Source organism: Stegostoma tigrinum, chromosome 16 (genome assembly GCF_030684315.1).
Source record: "Stegostoma tigrinum isolate sSteTig4 chromosome 16, sSteTig4.hap1, whole genome shotgun sequence".
Taxonomy (NCBI): domain Eukaryota; kingdom Metazoa; phylum Chordata; class Chondrichthyes; order Orectolobiformes; family Stegostomatidae; genus Stegostoma; species Stegostoma tigrinum.
The window spans coordinates 29,694,350-29,706,917 of record NC_081369.1 but is presented as its reverse complement, the minus strand read 5'-3'; the positions used below and the strand labels follow the sequence as shown (position 1 = coordinate 29,706,917).

The 12,568-nt window shown below is 39.7% G+C and overlaps 1 protein-coding gene across 1 annotated transcript in view; it reads left to right on the top strand.

Moving 5' to 3' along the window:
• The window catches only part of lonp2 (lon peptidase 2, peroxisomal), an 81,701-nt gene that overhangs the window by 37,416 nt on the left and 31,717 nt on the right, over positions 1–12,568 (top strand). The window contains exon 10 of the mRNA XM_048546281.2: positions 9,226–9,352. Coding sequence (XP_048402238.2) covers positions 9,226–9,352 — 127 coding nt within the window. The remainder of the gene's footprint in view (positions 1–9,225; positions 9,353–12,568) is intronic.

Genomic DNA, 12,568 nt, shown 5'->3' with positions numbered 1-12,568 from the left:
TATATGTGGGCTCGACATCACCCAAAATGTGGAAAGCACGTGCTATTGGGCATTCTTCTCCATTGGGCCAATGGTGAGCCAGTGCTGCCCTGATACCATATGGGGAGGCATTGCATGTCAGCAGTAACTCTTGCTTTGGATATCATCTAAGATAACAGTAACTGCTTTTTCACTTCCCTGAAGGCTACGTGACCATTCCTAGTCTGACCCTTTTTCAGTAGCAGGGTGCCAAGGTGGAGGCCAGATTATGAATGAATTTTCTATAGTGAATAATTCGCTAACCCAAGGAAAGACCTAAACTCCATACAGCTGTGGGAACCAGGGCTGTTTTACTTCATCTTCCAACATGTGTAACCCATTTTTGTTGATTCCATAATCCAAGTAGGTCACTTGGGTGCCTGGAACACACCTTCCCCCCGCCCCCCCCCGCCCCCCTTCTTAGGTGTATGCCTGCCTAGAAGAGACATTTGAACTCTACATCCAAATTCTCAGAGTGCTGTTTATTTGTCTTCCCTGCTATATATAACTAGCAACCTGGGGTAGACTTTTAAAATGTTCTCCACAGCCTGCTGGTACCTCAAATGGCAGTCGTGTATATTAATACCCTAATGGGTATTAATTGCAGTGTACTTCTGGGACTCTCCATCCAGTCAAGTTGCAGGTAGGTGTGGCTCATGTCCAGTTCGGTAAAGGACAGCCCCCACCCCCACCCCCACCTTTGTGTATAAGTCCTCTCTGCAAGGGAATCGGTACTTTATCGAAGTGTGTGAGAAGTGTTTTACTGCTTGCTTAAAATCTCCACAAAGGGACACTGAGCTGTCAGGCTTCATTATCTCTACGATCAGTGCTGCTGATTCTGCAAACTGCACTTCTGTGGTGATTCCTTTGATCTCCAGCCTCCTGATTCCCAACTGTACTTTTGCCTGCAAGGCAAATGGCACTGGGCAGGCGTTGCAAGCTCTCAGAATTGCTTCCTTGTCAACATGCAACGTAGCTTTGGCCCCTTTGATATTCCCAAGCTCTTCCTGAAAAAGTTCTGGCTATTTCACTAGGCCTTCACTGAAGCAGCCATTTTCTAACCAAAAAAAAATGTTGAGCCAATCTAGGTGAATCATCCTCAACCAATTCCACCCCAATAGGCTTGGGTCTGAGCATTTTGCTACCATCGGTGGTAATTGCAGCAACTGCATCTCATTGAAGACCAAAACCAGTGTCATACCCTTATTCTGCAAAGGTTCCCCACTGCAAGCTCTCTGTCTGGTTGGAGGCCTTGTGCAAACTTAAGGGTTGGAGTCCCAAGTGAATCTTGTTAAAGACAGATTCTGCAAACACAGAGACAGCTGCTCCAGCATTAGCCTCCATGGAAACTGGGTGACCATTTATGCAAGCATTAATTTTAAAATCTGTTCTGATTTTGATGTCACAAAGTAATTTCATTTTTCCAACCCACGCATAAAGGGAATTTCCAGGGTGTGCACTCTCCTGGGTACTAGCCTACAAGTTTTCTTACTCATGTCAGGCCTGATAGGACTTCTTTGCTGTCTGGAGCCCGCTCACCAGTGGTAACAACAGTGGCTTGTCGGCTCAGATCCTAAAGAATTTAGCCACTTGGCTGAGGCTTGGCTTTATGGTGGGGTTCTGCTGTGGACTGGCCTAGGTTCCCTCTGCTCATGGTGTGCCCTACATTCAAATGGTGTTTCCCAAGCTTGGTCGGACAGGAGAGGGAGGCCTCTTCCATTGGGAGGACCTGTAGCTCTCATCTTCCACTTTGGTGTATTTTCTCATGACAGAGCTGGTTGTAGAGCCTGTTTGAAGTCCAGTTGTGCTTCAACTCGTAGGTGCTACAGCATGGTTACGTAATTAATCCCACATACCAAACAGTGTCTCACCATTTCATTCAGGGTTAACCCTGAATCACATGCCTCTGCCAGTCAGCTCAACCTCAAAAATCCTGATAGAGATTCCCCCCTCCGTTCTTTAACTGCCGAATAAAACCAATGGCATCTTAGAATATGAGGTGGTTTGGGGTCATAACATTCCTTAGCCAAATCCATTAACTCTTGGAAGGAGTAGTGTCTAGTGCGTCCGGGAAAGTTACGCTCCTTATAACCAAAAATGCTGCAGGTCCAAAAGCAGTCAGAAGGATTACTTGCTGCTTTTCATCTGCTCCAATGTCGTTGGTCCAGAAAAAAAAAACATTCTTTCTACATACTGGGCCCAGTCTTTGATAGGAGAATGAAACAAGTCAAGCCATCCCCAAAAATAGCATGATGCCAGAAATGCTTACCCAAATTCCAAGGTGACTGTTACAAGTAAATATTCTGTTTTCTCCAACCACTAAAATCACTGCACAAATTTTGGTGTCCCATCACCAAGTACCCTTTATTTACTTGTGCAAGTCCACTGGCTATAGCCAGCCAGGTCAGAGTCTGAATTGAGAAGATGCGAAATTTCCTGTTAATATTGGTCAGCCAGGGCATTCCTGATTTGGACCCAGGTTAACAGCCCCAGTGAAGGAACTCTTAGTCAACAAGGTCCACCTGTTCCAATCACTACACAGGTGCAACCCATCCTCCTTATACAGGTCACCGCTGCCCCAGAAAAGATCACAGTGATTCAGAAATGTAAACCCCTGCACCCTGTACCATCTCCTGACCCATATATTTGGCTGCCGTATTCTCCTATTTCTACTCTCACTAGCACATCGCTCTGGGAGTAATCCAGGTATTACTACCCTCAAGAATCTACTTTTTAACATCCTGCCTAATTTGCTATGTTCTCTCTGCCGAACCTCATCCCTTTCTCTTCGTATGTCATTGGTACCAATGTGTACAACGACCTTCTACTGGTCACTGTCCCTTTTCAGAATATTCTGCATCCTCTCCATGACGTCCTTGATCCTGGCACCAGGAAGGCAACACAGCATTCTGATGCCTTGCTGTAGGCCGCAGAAATGTCTATCTGTGTCTCTGACTAGAGAGTCCCCTATCACAATTGATTGTTTGGAGCCCAACATATTCCTCATTACAGTAGAGCCAGTCTCAGTACCAGCAACTTGCAATGCTATATTCTCCTGAGGGGCCATCACCCCCAACATTATCCAAAACAGCATACATGTTTGAGATGGGGATACCCACAGGAGACTCTTGCACTACCTGCCTACACCTCCTACCTTTCCTACCAGTCACCCGCCTCCCTGACTGTATCTGCGATCTTTCTATCTTCCTGAAGCTGCCATCTATCACACCTTTGGCTCATTCCTCATTGTCTGTAACTGCCACTCCAAACAATCGATGAGATCTGATATGATTTGCATCCAAACACCCATTCCTGCAGACAAAATCTCCAGAAACATTGAAATTCTCCCTAATCTCCCTCATCCGACAGGAAGAGCGCATCACTCTATTCAAAGACATCTCTGCACCTTAAACAATCCACAGGCCCAAAATATACCCAAAAGAAAATCCACAACACTTTCTCAAAAACGCAGAATGAGCACAGTCTTACTGGTTTAAAACAATGCTCTAGAATAACTTAATATCTATCTTTTATATTAAAAATGTCGATCAAGAAACAGATTGCTGTAAAACATAAAAAAAACTTCACCCTACTCACTGTTACAGTTTTTTTAAAAAAATTAAGATTTATGTTTTATAAGTCTTAAACACTTAGCCGATCAGGCTCTGAAATCACTAATCACTCCTGGCTGCTGTGTGTATTTCCGATAATGAGGCCTCCCAAGGTTAACTGTGAAACTGCATGGCACTATTTGGTTTTTCTTTGACCTATCTGCAGAGATGTTGTAATTTCACAGTCAGTCAGCTGTGAACATTCACTGCTTGATTTTTTAATGTATTTTTGTTGCTCTCTAATACCGTTCTCCAATCTCACCACATGGTCACTCTTGAAACTTAATTTCCTGCTCTGTCGCTGTTTCCTTCTGCTTAAAGTACCATTGTTTTTGATTTTTTAAAGTGCCAAAAATAATGCAAAACTTATGAAAATAGTAATTAATTGCTGCAGGAAAGTGAGGAAATCAGTTTCAGCACTGAAAAACCTTAAAAACAAAGGAGCAGCACTTACAGCCAGGATCTTTTCTGGTCCACCATTTTGCCCATTTTTCCCTCAAGTTATTTCAGATCAAATCATCTCTTAACATATCTAAGTTGACTATTCAAATCAGTTTCTGCCTGGCTAAGTGATTGTTGTCCTGCTTCTCAGAATTGATTCCAAGTCAAATTCCAGTATTGATTTGTATATTAGCTGTAGGAAGTTGCTACCTTAAATACATTTTTGAAATGTGACTTGATATAATAAATGGGTTATAAGAGCTGTCAGTGTTTTGTCAAATTTGATGTTTGTGCTGATGTGATTGTGATTGTTTATTAAATTGAACTAAATTTTGGTCTATGACATTACCTATCTAAATTTTAATATCTGTTAGTTAATAACATCAAATTATTACAGCATTAGTATACACCTAGGACGTCCTTTTACCCTGGGGATTGTTTTTCAATGTTGTTATTTCCTCATCCAAATCTTTCACAATCACTTGTATTCCTGCTGTAGGCAAAGGATCAACAGAAAAAAACCACTACTGAGCTTAAAAAACATTAACAGCGCAGCAGAAACTTTCCTAAAATAGCACCTTTAATGCCAATAAAGACCTTAAAGTACTTCAAAGAAGATAAAAATGAACAGTGCCTTAAAAAAGTTACTGGGCCATATTAAACGTGCACAAGATAGAAGCTTACGGTATTGAGGTAATGTATTAGTATGAATTGAGGATTGGTTAACACACAGGCAATAGAGAGTCAAGATTAATGAGTCTTTTTTCAGGTTGGAAAGATGCAACATATGGAGTGCCACGAGGTTCAGACCTGGGCCCCAATTATTTACTATCTACTTAAGTGAGAGGGCACATTGTTGTGAGGACGTAAGGCATCTGCAACAGATTACAGATAAGTTAAGAAAGTGGGCAAAAACTTAGCTGTTGGAATATAATGTGGGTAAATGAGATCATGCAGTTTAGTAGGAGAAATGGAGAGAGATTCTTAAACAAAAATGTGCAACTCGGAAGGCTGTTGGTGTTCTTGTACTTAAAACAAATAAGGTTGTCATGCTGGTGCAGTGTGTAATTAGGAAGCAAGTTGAATTTTGGCCTTTATTGCTAGATGTTGGTGAGACTCTACCTGTGGCACTGTGTAAAGTTTTGGGCTCTGTATATAAAAAAGGAGGCAGTTCCAAAGATATTGACTAGGATGGTTTCCAGTCTGTAGGGAATAATTTATAAAGAACATCTAAACAGATTGCACCTTTGTTAGAGTGCTGAAGAATGAGAGTGTGATCTGATTGAAACATATTAGATTCTGGGGCTTGACAAGTTGGATGTTGAGAAGATATTTCCACTAGGGGGTGTCATTCAAACTATGGGACATAGTTACAGAATAAAATGAAATTCATTTAAAAGTTGTGGTGTGAAGAAGTTTCTTCTCCCAGAGTAGTAAGTATCTGGAATTCTCCAACCCAGAGAGTTGTATAGCCTAGATCACTGGTAGATTTTTGAAACATCAAGGAGTTGAGTGCTATGAGGAGCAGGGACGAAAGTGAATTGAGGTCTGAAGCAGATCGGAAATTATTTATTGAATGATTGAACAGGCTTGAGGTGTCAAATGGCTTACTGCTGCACCCCTTTCATATATTCTTTATGTAGAAGCAGGTATCAATAGTGTGATCAAAAGGTTGATTTAAGAGATGACCTTGAATGAGAGATATTAAATAGGAGAGGCGAGAGACCAGGGTACCTGGCCTTCAGTTCTGGCATAATGCACAAAATTTTAGGGACCAAAATAGAGATCTGTTGTGGGGATAGAAGGCATAACTGAAGCTCTAAATAAGTACATGCACCGGTGTCTACCAAAGAAGAGGACATTACCGAAGCTTTGGTAAATGGAGAGGTTGCTGGGATACTGGACAAGATAAAAGTACATATACAGGAGGGAACTAAAATTGCTGGCAGTACTTATAGTTGACAAGTCATCCTATTCACATTAAATGCATTCTAAATTGCTGAGTGGTGCAAGGGTAGAAATTGTGAAGGCTTTGACCATCCGTTCTCCTTGGATATTTGGGAGGTACTAGACTAGAGGATTGGAGAATTACCAATGTTACATCCTTATTTAAAATAAGTTGAGCAAAAAGAAATTATAAGCCAGTTCATTGAGCGTCATTGGTGGCCAGACTTTTAAAAGAATAATTCCAGAGAAACTTAATAGCCATGTGGACAAATATGTGGTAATTAAGGGGAATCTGTGTGGACCTGTTAAGGGCAAGACATGTTTGACTAACTTGACTTATTGTGAAAGGGTTAGGGACGTTACTGTTTATGGATTTTCTAAAAATGTCTGATGAATTACTGCAAATGAGGCCTAACAAATTTGAATTCCGAGGATGCAAGGGGTAATCTGAACATGTACAAAATGGGCAATTGCATAGAAAGGTTGGTTCTGTTAAATGGTTGCATCCCAGACTAGACTGGGACATAGTGAACTTTCTCATTGTTCAGTTTTGGGACCACCCCTACTTCTGATTTGTATATTAATGACTTGAATTTCCTGGGCACATGTTCAAAATTTGCATTTGATCCAAAACTTTGGAATGCAGTAATGACGTCTGTATAGATTTTTTAACGGAATGAGCATGCAGACCACAGATTGCAGAAAAGTTTGAGGTGGTCTATTGTAATAGGAGGAAAAAGGAGAGAGAGTACAATTTTTAATGTAATACAAGAGAGATCTGGGTTTGGTTCTGCATCGGCTTTTTTTAGTATATGACAAGACAATCGAACAAAACTGTTAATAAAGCAAATGTGACCCTGGGCTTTGTTCAAAGCGACATAGAGAATGAAAGACAGGAAATTGTGCAAAACTATGTGAAATCCACTAGTTCGGTCCCACGTAATGTATTGTGTTCAAATCTGGGCTTTGCATGTTAGGAAGGATGTGAAGTCTTTGAAATGGGCACCGAAAAATTTACTTGAATTGTTCCAATGAAAAGGGATTACAGTGTGGTGAATAGACTGGAAAAGTTGGAGCTGTTTTTCACAGTGCAGAGAAGTTTAAGAGGAGATTTGACAATTATTTAAAATAAGGTTTAGAAACTGTAAAGGAACAAGCTGGAAAAACTCAGCAGGTCTGGCAGCATCTGTGGAGATAAACCAAACATTTCCAGTGACCCTATTTCAGATTTCTGTTCATGTTTCAGATCTTCAGCATCGGCATTTCTTTGTTTAATTAAAGAAAGAGGCTGTTTCCAGTTGCTGAAGAATTGATATCTAGAAAATGGAGATGAATATATTTTTAATCTATCTATTCAGGCATGTTGTGGCATATCTCTGCAGGAGGTGGGATTTGAACCTGGGCCTTCTGACTCAGTGGCATGGATACTGCACTACAAGGGCTGTCAAAATGAAAATTTAAGGTGATAGACAAAAGATAGGCTGAACATAGAATAGCAATTTTATTCAATGAGCATTTAGGGATTGGAAAGCACTGTGTAATATGCTGTGGGGTACCAATTCAGTAGCACCCTTCATTAGAATTTAATAAGTTATTGAGTAAGGAAAGAAGGAATTGAAGAAAGAGAAGGGAGTGTGCATAACTAGATTGCTGTTGTGCACAGGGGAGTGTCCTCTTGTGTTGTGCTGTTCTATGATTTTAGAAGTTCAGATCAGTGAAATGAATAGTTGGTACAGGTTGGGGAGTGGTGAGAGAGAGCGAAGGGAAGAAGTACCTTTGGAGTGATTTCACTGCAAGTTTGAGAATTTTAAAATTGAGGCTTTATGTGTGCCATCATAGATTAGTGAGGGCAAGGGTGATGTCTGGGCATGACTTTGCATGTGATGGGACATTGCGGATTTTTCAATGCGCTGAAATTTGGAGTAGAGAATATGTGGATGGCCTGGAGAACATTTGTGCTGAACAACATCCTTTTGAGCAATGTTTGTGACTGTTGAAAGCTGTTGAAGACCATATTGCTTACACATATCTTCAAAGCCCACATTTTGTGTTGTAAATTGTTAGAAAGGTGCCCAGAATTGTTAAATTGCAGACGGAAGCAATTAATCATGCCCCATAAGATGAGTTTTGGTGAATGGCTAGGAAAGAATGATATTCTTTAAAAAAAATTTCAATTCATGATGAAAAGATATGATTTCCGTACTTTATTTATTGTGATACTAAAACCTTGATTTTTTTATTTGCCAGTGCTTTTATGCTTTTTGACTAATAAGCAGACAGGTGTGATTCGTTGTGTAAAAACTTTATCCCATACTAAAAATTATCAGTCATTCATAAAATTTGTGAACTATAGATCAATGTTTGATACGTTATTCTGACCTTTTGTGGGCCACAATGACTAATTTTTCTGTTTCAATTCATAATTAGGAAGTAATGCTGTTGTGCCATTTAATGATGTGTAAGATTGAGAATTTGTTGTAATTTGAGTGTATCAGTTCCATACTCATGGATGTTAAACTGGGAGAACGGACTGTAGAGATGCACTGTTGAACAATTTTAAAATTCATGTATCCAATTATTCGCTTTGTAAAAAGTGTGAACCAAATATAGTTGATCAAAAGATACCCGATCACTGTTACCAACCACCAAAATAATTTCTAATGCCCACCTCTGATCATTTAATTTATCACCATGATCCACAGCCACATGTGAACCATGGCCTGCCCCTGGGAAAATTAGGTATGACCCAAAGGCAGGATTTAGGATTTTGGAGTCTTCAGTTATTTCTGCCATTTCAGAGAGGGTCTCCATTGAAAATCTGGGCCCAGGCGTTGCATTTCCATCTTCAAGGAATGGTAGATGACATGGGAATGGAAAGTGTGTTAAGGAAAGAACCGCCCCTCAGAGTGCATTATATGAGCTTTTTGTGGTTGTTTTTGAATGCAACTGCTTGATATAATGGGTGTTAATTCTCATGCATCTTTTAGGAGTGTGTTCTACTAACAGTTTAAGTGCTGCTTAAGTACTTTCACTACAATGATACGTTACAAATTAATGTGGAATCGAGAGTTTGCATTACATGTAAGAGCAATGGGAATTTTGAGGTAAACTGGACAAGCATCATTGTTTTATATGCGGATACATGTTATAAATTGCTATCACAGGCATCTGTTGTATTATTTTAATTGGTGGATTCTTCAAATATTAGGTTATATTCAGGAGGAGAAGATTGAAATTGCTCACAGACACTTGATCCCTAAACAGTTAGAACTGCACGGGCTAACGCCCCAACAGATCCAAATTCCAAAAGAGGCAACCGAAGATATCATCAGCAGGTCAGTGTGTTTTATTGCAGAAGTAGTCTTTCCGACGCATTTTGTTGTTTATGGTATGATTTAACTTATTCAGTTTCAGGACTGGATTTCTTAATAGCCACCTAAGACTAGAGCAAGGGAGGGAGCTGCATATTACTTCTTGACATTAAATTTATTTCTTGAGCGATTCTTAAAGAAGCTGAGAAAGTAGTTAGAGATGTTGCTTAACTAGACATCGTTGTGATTGATAAGTGTAAGAGCAAAATCAATTTTTGTTTTGTGTAATTGATGAATGTGTATTGAAGCAAGTTATGGTGTCAAAAAGTAAACAATAGGAATGGAATTGTGAAAAGCATATGGAAAATATTTGAGATATTGTATAGAAATAGACTGTGATGTTAGTAGTCAGGTATCTCAGTTTGCAGAATTTATTTTACTTGCAATTATACCAGGAAGTGATAAAGAGAATTAATTGAAACATATTAAATACTTCAAATATTGGTAAAATGAGATTAAAAGTAATGCAATATAGCAAAGATAGAAGGAACTGCAGATCCTGGAGAATCTGAGACAACAATGTGCAGAGCTGGATGAACACAGCAGCCCAAGCAGCATCAGAGGAGCAGGAAGGCTGACGTTTCGGGCCTGGACCCTTCAAGAAGGAGCAGGTCAGGAAGGGTCTAGACCCGAAACGTCAGCCTTCCTGCTCCTCTGCTGCTGCTGCTTGGCCTGCTGTGTTCATCCAGCTCCGGACTTTATTGTCCTACAATATAACAAACTTTGCTTTAGCCAGTCCTCCAGATAAACCGGCAAAATCTTATACCTCAAATTCCATGATCTAGCATGATGTCTGAATATTTATGTTGTAAACACATTGTAACAGTGATGTATATACCCATGCATTGTGTTCTTGTTGCTTAATATGTGTTTTTACATTGATTTTAGAAGGTGTTAATGATTTGCGTGGAATTTTTGAGGCATGTTGATGTCTTGAAACTTCAATTGGTCATTGTTTATTGCAGTTATACATACCTCTTGATTATCCAGAGTATTAGATCAACCGGAACACTCCTGGTCCCATAGGTTCCAATTAATAAAACATTTGCTGTAATATAATTAGTGTAAGGAGGCTTAACATTTTGGATTTGTTGGATCATGGAATGCCACAGAATAGAAATAGGCTATTTAGCTCATAAAATCTGTGCTGATTCACAAAGAAAAAGTATATTGCAAACACGTGCACTGTAAAGACATTTCTTCTAATCTTCACTTCCAACTATTTTGATTATCTCAAATTTGTCTTTTGTGATCATTTCACTGTTGTTCAAGCCTCACTTCATATTTGAATTTCCTAATGCCCGTTAACATCCTGGTCGATCAATATTGCAACTTTTCTGTTGTTTTCATATCCTTCATGTGAAGAAGTTCCCAAAAACTGACTTGACAAATAGTACTAATTCAACAGAATCTGTTATTCCTTTTGAATATAAAACCAAATTTGTTTTCTTTCTGTACAGCCTGTATAAACTTCTACCTTTTAGTAACCTGACTATCAGTATATCAAAATCCTATGCTCCTGTACTCATGATTTTCATTGTTCTGACAGTCATGAAGGAAAAGAGTGAAAAAGTGGATAAAATATTGGAATACATAACCATAATTGTGAATGACAATTCCACAAAACCCATGATAAGGCAGTAGTCAAACCACATTTGGCATGATCTTGCTTCAACATGGGCATATTACCTATGTATAAAAGTATGACCTACATGCAAGATACTGAGATAAAAACAAAACTCTGGAGACACTAAGCAGGTCAGCTAGCATCTCTAGAAACAGAAACAGAACTAACATTTCAGGTCTTATTCATTTTGTCAGAATTGGGAGATGTTAGAAATGCAATATGAGCAATTGAAAGAAGAGTGGTTCAGAGGAAGAACAAAAGGAAAGATCTGTGAAGAGGTGGGAAGGCAGGAAGGATTAAATGACAAAAGTTTTATGGTATGTGTCAAAAGGAGTAAAGTAGATAGCCATGGAAACGGAAAAAGCATTTCTAGATAAAATACAAGCAAATGGCAGGATCTTAAAAGCTGTCACCAGGCAAGAAGGAAAGGATTTTTTAAAATTCCTGTTTGTTCATGGAATGTAGGTTCACTGATTAGCTAGAACATATTGCCCATTTCTAAATGGAGGTACCCATGGAGTGCTTGGGGAAAAAAAGTTTGAAGAGGGCCATGCAGTCATGCACTCCAGTTCTGAGGTTTCTACAGCCTACAGCATTTTGGCTGCTCCACTCAGGTGGTGTTTTTTTTGAGTGCCGGCAGTAGTCTTTAGCAGCTGGCAAAATGTAACTAACCCTGTACGTAACTTCCAACTGGGGCTGTAAATTTCTTGAAAAACATCTTGAATCCAGACCAAGACAATTTTCCTGATTCATTCCCACACTGAGGATGTTTCTTGCTGTGGACAATTGATATGCAATCCTGCCTGCACCCTGAAGACTTCCCTGGCACATGTCAGAGAACCATTTTAATCCAGTTCTGTACTGTTTTCCTGACTTTCCACACTCAATTAATGCCAAGCTGGGAGTGATAAAATTCTGCCCAGGGCAGTCAATATAGCACAGAAAGATGCCATATGGCTCAGTGAGACCATTCTGATTCTTGGTAGAGCAGTCTAGTCCATTGCATTGCTGTGCTCTATCCTATGGCCTTGCAAATTTATTTTGCTCATGTGTCCACCCAATTACGCTTCAAAATAGTTGATCCATTTCCTCTTTGGCCACCCTTATAGTCGGTCATTTTTGGATTGTTCACACTTGCTGTGTGAACAGAAATGGTCTTTTACATTAACCCCACTGTGTCTTTTGCCTTGTATAACTGGCAAATGAAAACAGCTTTTCTTTGTCTACTTTACCCAAACCTGCCATCGTCCTATCCACCTCTATCAAATCATCTAGTCTCAGGTGAAAACAACCCTAGCTTCTCCTTGTACCTAAGTTTCTTCAGCTGCGAGACCGTCCTGATAACTTTCCTCTGTCCCACCGACCCCCGCCACAAATATGTCCACAACAGTCCTAAGTAATGGTCACCAGAATTGGACTTAGACTTTATACTCTAGTTGTTGCCTACCCAGAGTTTTATGAAAATTCTATATAACTTCCCTGCTTTTGTTCTCAATGTCTCTATTACACAGCTCAAAATCCCATCTGCTTTTCCAGCTGCTCTGTCAATATGC